Source organism: Folsomia candida, unplaced genomic scaffold (genome assembly GCF_002217175.1).
Source record: "Folsomia candida strain VU population unplaced genomic scaffold, ASM221717v1 Fcan01_Sc001, whole genome shotgun sequence".
NCBI classification, from domain to species: Eukaryota; Metazoa; Arthropoda; class Collembola; order Entomobryomorpha; family Isotomidae; genus Folsomia; species Folsomia candida.
The window spans coordinates 22,478,385-22,493,159 of record NW_019091193.1 but is presented as its reverse complement, the minus strand read 5'-3'; the positions used below and the strand labels follow the sequence as shown (position 1 = coordinate 22,493,159).

General features: G+C 38.7%; 3 protein-coding genes across 3 annotated transcripts; 1 reads left to right on the top strand and 2 right to left on the bottom strand.

The window, feature by feature from the left end:
- Positions 1 to 181: 181 nt before the first annotated feature.
- Positions 182 to 8,397, bottom strand: LOC110846686. The gene is made up of 15 exons (XM_022093514.2): positions 8,149 to 8,397; positions 7,582 to 8,046; positions 6,609 to 6,738; positions 5,504 to 5,755; positions 4,841 to 5,189; positions 4,302 to 4,765; positions 3,414 to 3,516; positions 3,231 to 3,337; positions 3,075 to 3,144; positions 2,689 to 2,995; positions 1,948 to 2,630; positions 1,288 to 1,867; positions 743 to 1,185; positions 359 to 664; positions 182 to 277 (listed from the first exon to the last, which is right to left on the bottom strand). Exons 2-15 carry the CDS (start codon positions 7,658 to 7,660, stop codon positions 224 to 226), a joined length of 3,927 nt encoding a protein of 1,308 aa, XP_021949206.2. The 5' UTR covers positions 7,661 to 8,046; positions 8,149 to 8,397; the 3' UTR covers positions 182 to 223.
- A 325-nt stretch (positions 8,398 to 8,722) lies between these two features.
- Positions 8,723 to 13,947, top strand: LOC110844376 (zinc finger protein 382). The gene is made up of 10 exons (XM_022090566.2): positions 8,723 to 9,201; positions 9,436 to 10,097; positions 10,642 to 11,105; positions 11,190 to 11,633; positions 11,716 to 11,793; positions 11,873 to 11,983; positions 12,061 to 12,276; positions 12,369 to 12,490; positions 12,584 to 12,908; positions 12,993 to 13,947. The coding sequence occupies exons 2-10, from the start codon at positions 9,605 to 9,607 to the stop codon at positions 13,341 to 13,343; spliced, it is 2,604 nt and encodes an 867-aa protein (XP_021946258.1). The 5' UTR covers positions 8,723 to 9,201; positions 9,436 to 9,604; the 3' UTR covers positions 13,344 to 13,947.
- Positions 13,879 to 14,749, bottom strand: LOC110863371. Its single transcript, XM_022112667.2, has 3 exons — positions 14,506 to 14,749; positions 14,193 to 14,434; positions 13,879 to 14,098 (listed from the first exon to the last, which is right to left on the bottom strand). The coding sequence occupies exons 1-3, from the start codon at positions 14,638 to 14,640 to the stop codon at positions 13,996 to 13,998; spliced, it is 480 nt and encodes a 159-aa protein (XP_021968359.1). The 5' UTR covers positions 14,641 to 14,749; the 3' UTR covers positions 13,879 to 13,995.
- Positions 14,750 to 14,775: the final 26 nt, after the last annotated feature.

The window sequence follows — 14,775 nt, the reverse complement described above, 5'->3', positions numbered from 1 at the left end:
ATGGTTATGGGACTTGGCCAATTAGAACCATTCTTAAACTCACCAGAAATGCTTAGTTAACAAAAGTTAGTTTATACCTGCTGCTTTTAGTAGTAACAACCAGAAACTTATAATCCATGTCGGATTAAGGCCCTGCATGCTATTTCCAACAAGTTGTTATGGGTAAACTTTCGAAACAGGATAAGGAGTTACATACATAGTATTTATTGCATATCGACTATTATTACTGATAAATATCTGAATTAATGTGTACTAATTTATGCTGCACATTGATGCCCTGCAATTGTAAACAACATAGAGTCAAAAGAGGATTTTCATATGAGCAATATCATTAATTTGACATATGCACAGGAAATACCTGTTTTAGAGAGGACAGCGTCGTGATAAAAGCATCTTTTTGTCGAGGACTTTCTAAACCGTGGAGCCACTGAGCTGTTGCTTTCCTTCTGTCCGACCGTGAAAGAAGCGGATCTCGATATACTGGCTGTTGCTCCTGCAAATCATAATCCTCTACATAATCCTGATTACTTGGACTCTTGGATGTTTTGCGACTTTTCCCTGATGTGAGAGCATTTGGAGCAAAACTAGATGGGAGGCGAATGTTGAATTCGATTATTCCTTTCTCTGATAGCTCGCCTTCTCTGGCAGAAAGCTGTTGCTGAACCTATATAATTATAATTAGTTTCAATTCGTTCATCAAAATAGTGAATCACCAAATAACTAAATATGCTGTATAAACAACCTCCTTGTGGCTCATGAGATCGTGTATAAAGTCTTCCTGTCCTTGAAGAGAGAAATCGGTAGCATTCGTTACCGGTCTCGATACTTCACTTCTCCCGGAAATTATTTCTGTCCTCGTGGCGTGGGAATTTTCCCTAGCACTAAGAAGACCATGATGGCTCAAATCACTTCTTGCCGTCGTAAGGGCTGCAGATTGCTCCATCTTGCGTAAAAGTATCTGAAAATCTGGGTTAGATGCGTGAGTGATGGCGATATCAATGTCCACTTTAGCTTCGGCGCTAGAGATTCTGCTCCCGTCAGTAATGCTGCTAAATGATTCTAAATCTGATGAAGGTAATGGCGGGATGTAGTTTGAAACCATTGCTCCCAAAGAAATTGTTGGCGTGGGTAAAAGAAGCTCAGGGGGAAGGCTGGACAAACGCCCACTCTCATCCGGTCGCAGACCTATTTCGAATTAATATTATAGTATTGATACTTGTATCTTGTGAGAATTTACTTGCATATTATTGGTTCTAAAATTACTAATTATATATAGTTTCTACTAACCCAGCTCCATTTTATTCGCAAGTGCAGGCACAGGAGGAGAAAATAGTCTTTGATGGTGATACTCGACATTTTTATTGATTTCCTCTCTTTCATCAATACTTCTTTTGTCGTGCTGAAGAGTGGAATTGGCTTTTTCCTTAGATTTTGACTTCAAGGTTGTTGAACTGGGTTTCTGCCTAAGTTTCACCGAAGCCTTTGAAGCTTTTTCAAGTAAAGTTTTATTGTTCCCTGCCAATGCTGTCTGAATATATGGGTTTGACTTAATCCCACCAATTGGAATTTCATCAAATTCTCTCTGAGTTTTGAATTCCGAACTGTACATTGGAACATAATCCGAATTTGATGCAGATGAAGGCAGAGACGTAATGTTAGACTCGCCAGTTGAACAGTTTTGACGAGTTTTCCGCATGACTGGCATCATAGGAGATGGGGAAGTGAATCCACTTCCAGTACCACTTTCTTCACTGCCACCAACGGAATTCAGACCATCACCAATGGATGAAATGCTCCCGAGATGCTTTTGGGCAACATTATGGTGGGAAGAATCGCTACCAGAAAATCGTGGACTAACCCTCGTGCGCTATAATTACAAACAGGTTGTAGAAATTTATAAAAATAAATAATTGTTGCACTAGGTTTCATTACATGTTGCAGTTTCACCTGTTTGGTGTCAAAGGTGTTATTCCTCCCAATTTTTGGTGGACTACGACTCTTGGTTTTAGTAACTCGATGATTTCCGTTCAACTTTGAGTTGCTATCCGAACTGAGTTCTTTGTCTGTTTTCAAGTGGGCAGACACATGGCTTTGGCTAAGGCTTTGACTGTGACCATGAACAAGGTAGTTCTTTGATGACATTGATTTCAACGGACTTTTGCTTTTAGCAAGTCGATCCTGCTTTTCTCTGGTCTTTGCTGCTCTGTTCTGCACACGGTGGAACGGTATACTTTCACTCTCAGTTTCTCGGGTGCTTGTGGAACACCCGTGCATCAGCTGCCGTCGTCGCAATATCTTTTGGTAGTTGGGATCTTTCTCCGACTGCTTTATATATACCTTCTTCTCTGGGTTGGATCCCCATCTTGGCTTTTCTTCTTTACTTTCCAAGTTAGAAATTGATCTGGATCTTTTGGACAGCTCGCTGTTTTTATTATGGGTTCCTATCTCTCGATCTGTTTCGGCATCTGTTGTTGTAAGGTCAGACACTTCAGTCTGTGTCCCAAACTCTCGTGATCTAGAAGTTTCCATACTTTGACTCCTATATCTCTGCGTCGTGGGAGTTAAAACGCGTTGGTAAATGTGGTCCGAGTCAGTCATTAAACATTGATCATTTGTTCGTAATCCAGAACCTAAACAAATTGTCATAAAAATCAAAGATGGGAAAGTTATTTACAAGAATTTTTCTACCATTTCCATTGTTGAATTCAGGAACAGTAGGAGGAGTAGTACTCGTTGTAGACCGTTGGTTGGCAAAGTTATTGTCAAAAAAAGTTGACGCTGGTTCTGCCTCAGACGAGAGAGACGCTTCTGATTTTTCTGTAGATTGGGATTGTGATCCGGCCAAGGTTTGCGCTTGCCTTCGTGCAATTGCCATTTCATACGCGTCCGGTTCAGGCACAAAACGATTATTCGGAATTAAAGGAGATTCACGTAATTTGGGCTCAGTAATAGATGCACGTCCCTCATAAATCTGGATTTCTGATGGTTCTTCTCCCTGATTTAAAACGACAATTTGTTTAACTCTGTGGCTTAACTATAATTATTAATATTTAATAATAACTAAAAATGTTTACGTCTTGTTGTTGCGTGTTTGATTCAGAGGGTAAACCATTTATATTCTTTTTTCGTTTCTCCATTTCCAAACTATTTCAGATAAAATTCTTATAAACCAGTTAATACACAGTAGCAGATGTCTCCGTTATGTTAGTCAATTAGATTAGTGTTCTAACCGTTGTAATTCCAATTCTCTTTGTTGTTCCATTCGAATCTCATGTTCTCTGTCTTCTCGTTGCTGTCTTTCTTTTTCCTCTTTTTGGCGACGCTTATTGTCCTCGATCTACAAGTGATGTCAAGATAGATTCATTTATTTGCATACAGTTTACATTTCAAAATTGGTTAATTGAGGTAGTCACTTGTTTCTTGACGTCCTCTAAATACTCTTGACGAGCTTTGGCTTTCCTCTCCTTCTCCATCATTTCAATTGGGACAACAGGAACGTTCTGCCCACGGAAAGTTCTAAAAAAATAAATTCATTAAAAAAAGCATCCGTAATTTTGGATCTCATGAAAAACAACAGTGCATATATACAGAGACCTCCGGAAGCGCAGATTAAAAAATAGGTATATATTTATGCTATGCATTTATTTGCGCAGAAAAGTCAGATTCTGTTCATCCATAAAACCAGCATCGCTTACTGTTATATTACAATGAATGAGAAACCCCGACTGAGATAACAATGCATCTATTCCGATTTTGTTAGAAATCAACGGAGCATGATTATAATTTATTAGGACAACTACAGCTCTAATCTGCTCTTAATCTCTAAGAAAGTTGGGAGGTTCATATGGATTTGACTTATATACAGATTTGGGACGCAAAAACCGAAAACATGGACACGCAATAAACTCGTTAAGAAAACGATAAATAGTAATAACCGATTTGTGACCTATTCAAAGGCCGAGCTGTAATACACAGGTCAGAATATAACAGAGCTATGATTCATTCCATCCCTCTCCAGTACTCATGCTATATGTGTGTACAATATCGAAAGTCTTCAAGTCATTGGTTATTCGGTTATTTGGTTATTACCATGTTACATATGACTTATGCACTTTTTGCCCAATTTTGAGACACGGTAACCTCGATAAGTTGCATTGCATCGGAAACAAAAAATGACCTATTGACATTCATTGTGTGTACATAATAATAAACTGACGTTTAACTTGTAAAAAATCTAGCCCAATCACATTTAAGTGTTATGCTCTGCTATGTTGTTTCTGCAAGTTACTTATTGTGCTCACCTTTGCGATTCGTCGTCATCGCCATAATTACGGTTGCTGTCAGCCATCTGATCCACTGGCGGAAATGGACTACGGCTACTACTGAGTTCAATCGAACTCCTGTTAAAGTTGGCAATGTGGCCCTGACTAAGTCCGAAACTGGTTTCTGCAATAGCACTTGGATGAGATGGAATGGTTCCTCCACTATAAAGGTTTGGTTGGGAGCGGCTGTTTTGCATTTCTAAACTTCGTTTCGCCCAACCCGGCGGTGATGCCACGCCATCAGTCCCACTGCTTGACCCAAGTCGTGCGTCATGCTCCCTGGAAGGCAGCCTGGCTCGGGACGAGTCAGAGGGCTCCCAGAAATGACCAACGCCAACCCCTCTGTCTCCCCATCTCGCACGTTTCTCGTCTTTCTCCATCAGTTTTCGGAGTCGCTGTTCTTCTCTTTGTTTTTCTAGTTCGTGGAGCCATTGCTCTTTTTCCTAAGTTGGAAAAGCAATTAATTAGTTTAACTAGCTAAACTTTTAAATAACCAATCTTCAATGTATTTTTCATACTTTTTTTCCAATGTCCTCGAAACTGCCCCCGAATCTTGAGCGGGGGGATGGGAGTCCGATGGTGAGAGATGAACGCATTGCAACTGGGGGTGGTTTACTCATGCCACTTACGACATTACCTCTCTCGTAATCCCCACTGCCGTGTGCTCCCATCATTCTCTCGTAAGACTGAGAAGATATTTGTTGCGCTGGCAGGTCTGAGAATGCATGCGCATCACCAAATACACCCATTCGCGAGTGGGATGTCCTCTCTTGCACGATTTTGTGGATTATGACTCGAGGACTCACCACGGCCGTGCGGTCCGTATCTCCGGTTGGAGTTATTGATGTGCCAGTGCCCCCCTCGTTACTGAAAATATGATGAAGAGTTGATCAATGAATTTTTACGTAGCTTATACGAACTCATATGTAAATGAACTGTAAATGAACACATTTCCCTTTCATGCATACATATTTTACGTGCAACGCTACGCGACCTAATAATAGTCGCGACTAATTAGAAAAGTCAACGAACTCATAGTTAAATATTCAGTCAGAGCCCTCATTACTGATGGCGAGTGACCCATTTATACTGTATACTTCATTTAAATTCCATCAATATTTAAATATGTCGAGACTCAGGGGAGGATATTTTATAGGCGGAAAAGATAATGACAGACTGACCCAATTCCGTTCTGTTCGGAATTATGAATGACCATCCACTCTGCGTTGCCCTCCTTGTGAAACGTAGTCCTTCGCTCGTAGGGTTGCAGTAGTTGAACCGTCCTCTGACCCCCATCCTGCAAGCTCCCCTTCCGTTCAGGAAAATCCCGATTCGCATCGTTTCGTGGAACTAGAGAGTGGGATCGCTGGGCAAGGCGAAGGTTTTGCTGGGCATGACTACCGTTGTCATTTATGGGGGGAAGGTAGTGGTCACTAAAAGGCAGTACAACATTTTTAGAGTTTTGTAAATACTTATGTACAACAATTACAGTGGATTAAAGAAAACCCGCAAGACAGTAGAGACTCATTTTGTACAAGTATTTTAAATTCGTACATGTATACAAACAATACACACAACTACGATAATAATGTATGCTTTACCAGATCCTTAGAGAGGCAAGTTGAGACATGTATATATTATTTCCTTCTCCCGATTATCTTAAACGATTACTTTCACCCATTATGTGCTTGAATAGAATAAGCAATCAATCTCGCTATCCTTTTGTTAAACGTAACAAGCAAAGAAAACCAGTATATATCAACTTGTCGACTATGTGACAATGCAGACACTGGTCTCGTATCGCGAGAGAATTGGCACTTTTCATGATGGAGAAAGTGGAACAATTCCTCCACAAAATGAAATGCCTTTCTCTGGTAGTGAAATATCATTATACGTCGCGACGTAATGCATTGCATTGTTTGTTTGTGGAACATTCTTAGTTACACAACCATGTATATGTAGCTTGAGAAGACATGTAGATACTGGGGTACGAGCTGAATACAACGGCAAAAAGAAAGCTGGTCACGCATGCACATGTACACACCAAATGAAAAGGAAACCAATACCCTTAATGTTTAAACCAAGCAAGTGAAAGAAGACTTTAGGCAAAATGGCATAAATGGAGAAGGGTATTGAACTATGACCCAGATTCCAAATTACACATCTGAGATAGGAATGCTTAATGAAATGGTTCATGCAACCCGTGTGTTGGCACAAAATACCTAATCGCCATGAATCAAGTCATAAACTTATTGTTTAGTGTGAATGCATAATTGAAAAATTTACCTGGAGGAGTAGAGGGCAAGATTTTGTTTCGTCGCGTCTCGTGGCAAGGATGAAGAAAGTACGTCTCTACTGTCAGAGGGATGGTTTTGTTTGCCCTTTCCCCAAGGACTCCACAGGCCGGACAACTCTTCTAAAAAAATAAAAACAAAACTTTTAAGAACTTTTGTAAAGTTTTTCAATTAAATATAATGAATTTTAATTATCCCAATGCATTATTTGTCATTTGAAATGTTGACATATGTCAACATTTCAAATGAACAGCAGCATGAACAGCAGCATGAACGCAATTTTAAATTCGGAATTACTAGAATAGTCAATCAAATCAAATTGATAGATCTCAAAAAAAGTCCAATTGGACAATTCCAGTCATTCATTCATCGGAAGGAGAAAATATCGTAAACGAAAGTGAAAGGAAAATCAATGCAGGCACAACAAGAGACAGAACGTCAATTGGAGTGACTGACGCGACGGTGGCTTCATTCATGTTTCATTACACAGAACTGAAAAAAAGCATTACTCGATTGTTGTTTGTATTGTGAGTTCAGTCTTGACGTTTCCGGAATGGGGAAAAATTGATAATCAATACACGGAACTACGAAGTAAATCGAACGAAATGTATTAAGAAAATAATAGATAAACAAATTAACCAATTGGAGCCTACAGCTTTAATGTCAAACTATATGCATACAATCATTGAACTATTTAATCAGGGGAACAAAATAATGTCTTTGAGGTCTACGCTACCCAACTTTAAAACGCAGAAGAAAATCTGGGTAGAATTATTGTCAAATCCACCGAAGCAATCAACGCACGCACTTTTCTCCTGTGTGCGTGCTAGCTTTGTTCTAGAACAGAGATGCTACATATTTGTTATGTGGAACAATTATGGTATGCGTTTAGTTTGGTCGATATTGTGACAACTTTGGTATAAGGCATAGAATAAATAAAAATATTATTGGAAATGGACGCTAACCCCTTTCTTGAGCCCACTGCCGTTTTTTCTGCTCCATCAGGGACAACTGATTTTGACTTTGGGAAACCATTCCTCTCATGGGTGCGTAAGATAAAGTAGTAGATCGTCCACCGACGTGTATTATTTTTTGACTTTGATGAGCAGAGGGGACAGGAACGAGTTTTCTGCTGCTATTTCTTGGAAAATTTGCTAGGGAACTCTGTCTAATCAGGGTAGAAGGGACTCCATTGTCACGGCCCAATTCAGCCACATCCCCAAGATTAGAGTCATAGCTCGGGTCAGCTCTAAATCTCGTCACTCCTGCAAAAATTTTTGATGATCCACGGGACTGGGAATGGGCTTCTACTGATCCGTTGTTTCTGCTAGCTGAATAGAGTTGGGAAGTACTTTTCTTGTAGTTGGTACTGGTGGTCTTATTCTTGGGGGCGAAGGCGTTCTGCGTCTCAGTCACACTGGACGGTGTAGCTGCGGAAATCCAAAAGTAAATCAACTTGAGAATATATGCAAACAAAAATCAATTGAACTACTACTAGATAATTTAAATAGTCACACAGCAATCATACTTACGTACATACGAAAAAGGAATGATCACATTTGCTACGCTATAAATTTCTAATACGATGAACAATTTGTTCAGAACAAAGCTTCCCTTTACGAGACACAAAATACACTGCAGAGCAGACACTCTTGCCAAACCTTGGTGCAGACTAAGAACAAATTGGTCGGGCAGTGGACATTTATAGAGAGAAAATTGAGAGAAAGTCAGGTTGGGTGCAAAACAAGCTAAAAGTATCGCGTTATACGAATAAAAGAGTGGCTCTGTTTGCCGCAACGGTCACCTGGCTACTCGCCCCCAACCAGATGTACACCCTAAAAATTTTAGACTAAAATGCTAGCATTGGACAGGAAGGAAACTTCAAAACATGAACAAATTCAGAAAATGAAAAATGTTCCTTCAAATAGCTTGACCAGTAGTGTCAATTACTACTTTCTTTCCACACAGACAGAGTTTATGACCAACAGAGTTACATAATATATTTAAATCGCATAAAATTAAATAATCTCGGCAATCCACATGCAGTCCATAAGTACATTCAATGTTGTCACTTTGCCCCCTCGATGCAACCGGGTAAAATTGGTATTGTTGTTCATAGCATTTATCGATTTAAGGAAGACCGAAGACGAAGTTTTGTAAATCACAATTTGCAATTTTAAATAATTTCATTTGAGATATTAACAATTAGTAAAATTAGGGTGTCAAACTAGTTGGAACGACAGAGCGATATCCAAATGCAGTTTAATTATTCAATACCTACAGTTATATCTAAAATTCCGAACAAGATACATTTTATAATACTACACCGTCAATCGTACATTTATTTTTGTGAACTTATAAATTTATAAGTTATCAATGTTATTGCATCTGTGTCACTCACCATGTCGCTTATTGGTTTGCCGTCCATAATACGAGGCTGGTCGTCGTCCTCCAAAAAGCAGGGCGGAAGAGGACGTTTCATTCCTCGCCTTGTACATTGTTGCATTTGACCTCGACCTCTGACAGCTCGGCTGTAACATCAAGGACGACGACGATGTTGGAATAGTTCGTCTCATTTGAAGAAGGTAAAGAAAGGGTTTATCTGTTGGATGTAGATGTTGACAGAGTAAATATTCAGTTAGAACTCGTATTCATTATATCTTGTATCACATACTATCAACTATCAACTGACTGATAGGCGTTACTTTTTATAATAAATAAATATAACAACAAAATTATCCTTTTATATTCATCACCCATTCGATATTCATATATCTCCATTCAAATAATATTTTACAACAGGTATTTATTGATTTCAGGACACCGGTTTGTTTCCTAGTTATTCAGCCTATCCTCCGTCTCCATTAGGAGATATGTAAACGAAGATGAACACGACAATGTTGCTAATGATACAGGGATGTCATCATGGATGCCTTTGCAAAAAAAGAAACACTTTACTATGATCTTGTTGCTGATTAATTGGTGACCATGCAGAAAGATAAGAAAGTATCAGATTTTGAGGAAAACGATGGACTTGACCAGGGTCCAGATGGAGTTGAAGGGGGAGAGTCACGTGGTTTTGACGGCAACGCTGCTCCAGATCAAAATGAATCATTCGAAGCAAAGAAAAGTAAAAACGGTGTACAATCTCAAGTCGACAACCAGGTAGAGGACGATAACCAGCAGCAAAATATGAATAATGAACAAATGTCGTCATCTGATCATCTTATGGACATGGATTTTAACGTCGACGATTTGTGTGAGATGGTCATGGCATTCAAATGCCGACAATGCTCTTTTCTAGCCCAAGACAAATCTACCCTTATAATGCATATTAGACATAAACATGTTAGTGGTGGTGATCTAGGTAGCATTAAACGACATCGACACAAGAGTAATAATAACAATAATCATCATAATGGTCATGCTACTCAAGATGAGGCGATAGAAAGTGTCGGATTTGATGTTTCCAAGATAAAGAGTGAGTCAATTGAGTCACAAACAAGGGTGTTCGCTGCTATGTCTCTCAGTTGCGAAACGCAGCCAGGTTGCCGTACCGGAACTATGAACTTGGACCCTTGCCGGGCCAAAATTCATAATTTTGGCTGTAGGCACCTGTCTCTGGCTTAATTGACAATTCTTAATAAAATAATACAATTTTGTAGTGTTTAAAAAGTATAAACTTCAAATTTAAGAACAATTTTTTTAATTCGAAAAAAATATTTTAAAAAAAAATAGCAGTTAGTGTTTAAAAATATGTTTTAAACACTCCAAAATTGTATTATTTTATTAGGAATTGTCAATTAAGCCAGAGACAGGTGCCTACAGCCAAAATTAAGAATTTTGCCCGGCAAGGGTCCAAGTTCATAGTTCCGGTACGGCAACTTTGGCTGCGTTTCGCAACTGAGAGACATAGCAGCGAACACCCTTGGTCACAAAATATATTTTTACGTAGGCTAATAAAATTTGCGTGATGTTTTTAATATTTTGTTAATTCTATTGGGTAATAATTTTACAAAAATTAGTGAATAAGAAGGAAGTCGCCAAAGAGGAGCCTGTTCCATCCATGCCCCCCACACCCGAAGCTTTCTTCCCTATGTCTGACGAAGAAGAAGATGAGGAAGAAGAAGAAGACTCGTGTCAGCACCTTAATAGTATGAACCAAACACTGGAAGATGAATCCAACAGCGCCAGTCGCCGAAACCACGAACACATTACCGATTCTATGGATAGGGATCCAATGGAAATGGACGATGTTTTTCTGTGTGCAGAGTGCGATATTGTATTTGCATCCAAGGAACTTTGTTGCAGACATATGCACGGCGTTCACAGATTAACACAGTTTAACGCAGAATTTATTCAACAAGTTATCATTTCTAAGAAGCCGGGGGAGGATGAGGAAACTATAGATGAGGACAGATCAGATGATGACAATAATGAAGCTAGTTCCAAACCCACCAAGACAGCAACCTTACGGACGAGAAAAATTGTACGTCATTTATCGTACATAAAAGTTTATACGTATCTATTTCTCTAAGTAGTTCCATTATTAATTCTATTTTGGTTCGTCCAGGTTAAACCACCAAAAAACTTAACCCTTGAAGAAGGAGCGCTCGTTCCCAGAAGATACCGTGTAGCGAAAGGCATAAGTTACCTCTGTTCCAAATGTTTGATCAAGTACGAGTCTGAAGAAATCAAGATGTTGCACGAAAAGTGTCACATTGTAGATCATGTTCCTCGAGATAATGGGAATGGTACAAAATCTGGAAATAATAAAGATTTTGCAGAAAAATTCCGATCTGAGGAAAATGATGATGACGAAGACGAAGATTCACTCGAGCAAGAAGAGGTGGATCATCAACTTGAAGAAGGAAAGAATAATCAGACTGATGACGACATAACGGAATACAAGTTCAAATGTCCTATTTGCTTGGCGGAACCGAAGTCAGAAGATAGTCCAAATAAAAAAGAACTCGATGGACTGAAAAAGAAAGTAACAATTCTGAAGTATTTCAAGGTAAAAACAGATTGTGATCCCTTATGTCAGACATTGTAAGGTTAAATGTTAAGCTGGATACTTATGCTCAAATATATCACAGAAATGGAGTAATTGTGCCGGTCATTTATGGAGAGAACATCAAATTGATTGTGAACTATATTCTTGTACCGTATGCAAGGTTGGTGTCCATTCCAAAACAATGTGAGTTTTAAGTACATGAATATATAAATTGCAATTTTTATTTACACTTTAAACAGAAATTCAAAAACTATTACATAACCAAAGTAAAGGACCATGAACGGCTTCACAGACCCGAAGCAAACTACGCGTGCAACACATGCAATAAAAAGTTCAAGCAAAGACATCAAGTAATGGTTACTAAATACAATAGTGACATTCAATATTTCATGTTAAACTACTTTTACAATTTTGTTTTCGATTTTAGTTGACAACCCATCAAAAGTATCACAAAGATAAGGCTACGCGTCTTCCTCCTCCCATAGACTCACGATGGTATACTCCCAAGGAGTGTCATATTTGCAAACGAGTCTTGTCGGATGCAAAATGTCTAAAGAAACATATATCTGCAGTGCACAATAAACTGAAACCGTACTGTTGCAACATTTGTGGGCACATGACTGCAAGAAAAGCGGAGTTGAGGGTTTGTGAATTTTGAGATTACATTAAGTTAATATTTTAGAAATATAATTTAACAAACCGTCTTGTTACACGTTATTATTATAATAATTTCAGCTACACATTAGACAACATACTGGAGAGAAACCTTTCAAGTGTACACACTGTACATTTGTCACTGGAGATCATAATTCTTTGAGGAAGCACAAACTTAGACATGGGAACCAACGCCCCTATGCGTAAGAATTATATATCCACCTATTGGCTATTGACTTCATATTGTTAAATCATTCCACGTTTTCATACGGTGCACTATTTGTATTTATTTAAAGATGTCCATATTGTGATTACCGATGCATTCAATCTTCAGCATTTAAGAAACACATGGTCTGCTTACATCCCGATCAAGATGTCGTCATCTTTCAATGTCATCTTTGCCCTCACGCATCGGTCAACGAAACCCTTGCTTCCTCGCACGCAAAAGACCACGAAGAAGGAAGAATTGCGTCGACATCTTCTAAACACCACAGTCAAAATGAAAACTCGACTCACAACAATGAAAATGATAACAGCAACAGTAGTAAGAGTAGCAATGAGTACCCAGAAATTGGTATTCGATCATTTGGCAGATGGAGACCTTCTATTCGAAAACCAAAGGTATACAGAACAGATTCTTGATGTAAAGTAAATACAAAACTAAACGTCAAGTGTATTATTTTAAATTCGCTGTTGTAAATGCAGAGTCCACAGAAGCGATGGTTGGATGATGATAGTGTGGATGTAATTGATACTGGTGGAGTTACTATTCCTGCATCTCCAATGCCCGTCATTATGGATAACTGTCTCGCTCAAGAAGCAGTTGTTGCTCTCAATTCGAGTTGTAGTTCTTCGTCATCTCAAAGGATTGAATGCTGCAAAACTCCAGCGGAAACCTCGTATCCGGCAGAAAATCCCACACCTGGTCCTTCTAACGTAGCTTCAAGTTCGGACAGAACCAATCATGTGGAAAATGAATTTCAACCGCAACCTGAGGTATCCATCAGAAATGGGATGGAAGACTTAATTACAGTTAATTTAGATGATATCGCATAAGCCAGGTATTTCCTATTCGCAGATGGTAGTAGTTATATGTAACGCTAGTTTAACGACTATATACTTTATTATTTGGGCAACCGATTACACGTTTAAACTAATATGTCTTTAATGTAAGCAGAATATGGTGCACTGATTATCTTAGCTAATGTGTAGCTCGCCAGAGTCAGAATAACTCGTTATATAAGCTCTACAGTAGTACTTTTGTAGATCACCGAACCGGTATATCCATCGATCCGCTTGATGTAATCTCGAGTATATGTACATCATGTACACATGTATTCATAAATGTGTAATTGATGGTCTTGGGAAATATTATGATAAAACAATTTTCGACGACTGATTGATCTTGCTTGATCACTATTAGACTGAAACTCAAGTATAAAACTAAACTATTTTCCAGAATGATAACGAATTTTGTATTTTAATCGAAGCAATGAAGCATGTCAATGTATTTTAATAATTTCGACGTATTGATTGACAGTGGATGTATTATACATCGTGCATATATCTCTTTCTGTGTACAACAACTTGATCCGCTATAAATTTTATTTGAAATTTGTCAAATGACTATATAATAAATACAAACGAAATTGACCCCTGATCCAGTTAGATAAAGATTGTTATTATTATTTCTCGACCATCGAGCAGATCACCAAGGTCTCTTTGGGCTCATTGAGGCGTGGGTGAGAAGGCGAGTGTTTGCCCAATATTTCTCCTTCTGCTTTTGGGTGTGGCGTGGATGTGTTTTACACCTGAATACAAGGAAAGTACAATTATATAATATATATCAAGATTATAATATAGTCTTTAAAGCACAACATATTATGCACGAAAGTTGCATTTTACTTGTTGTGGAGGACTCCATCGATCCAAATCATATAGCAATCCTTGCACCTCCGTTTCACACGACCTTTGATCTTCATCCCACGACTGGGGACGATTAGCAGGCCTCCAAACATCGGGGATGGTGAGCTGACTGGAGGGGGCGATGATAGTGAAGGAGACGTACAGTTTGATAAGAAGGAGACAGCCGAAGATTTCCACATGGAATAATTCCAGGAGGACGAACAGGTCGACATCAATAAGTTCTACGCATTGATTGTTAATAGTTTATGATACAGCTGCTAGGTCCAAGAGTATAATTAACCTCAGTACTTACTTGATGACAACTAATTGGTGGAACATGGGATAATTGGCTAGTTGTCAACAGCTGGGGTTGTAATTTGGTACTTATTGAGCCCTGCACTACACATTGTGTCTTTTGTGCTACTTTCCGTATAATAGCACTCCACATTTTTTAACAAAATTGTCTCGAGTTTAGCAATTAGCATTCAATTTAATATTTCAGTCTTCTCCATTTATCTCAATCTCGGCTTGAAACTTTAGGTGAAATACGAGACCGCCGCACAGTAAATACACACGGTTGTTT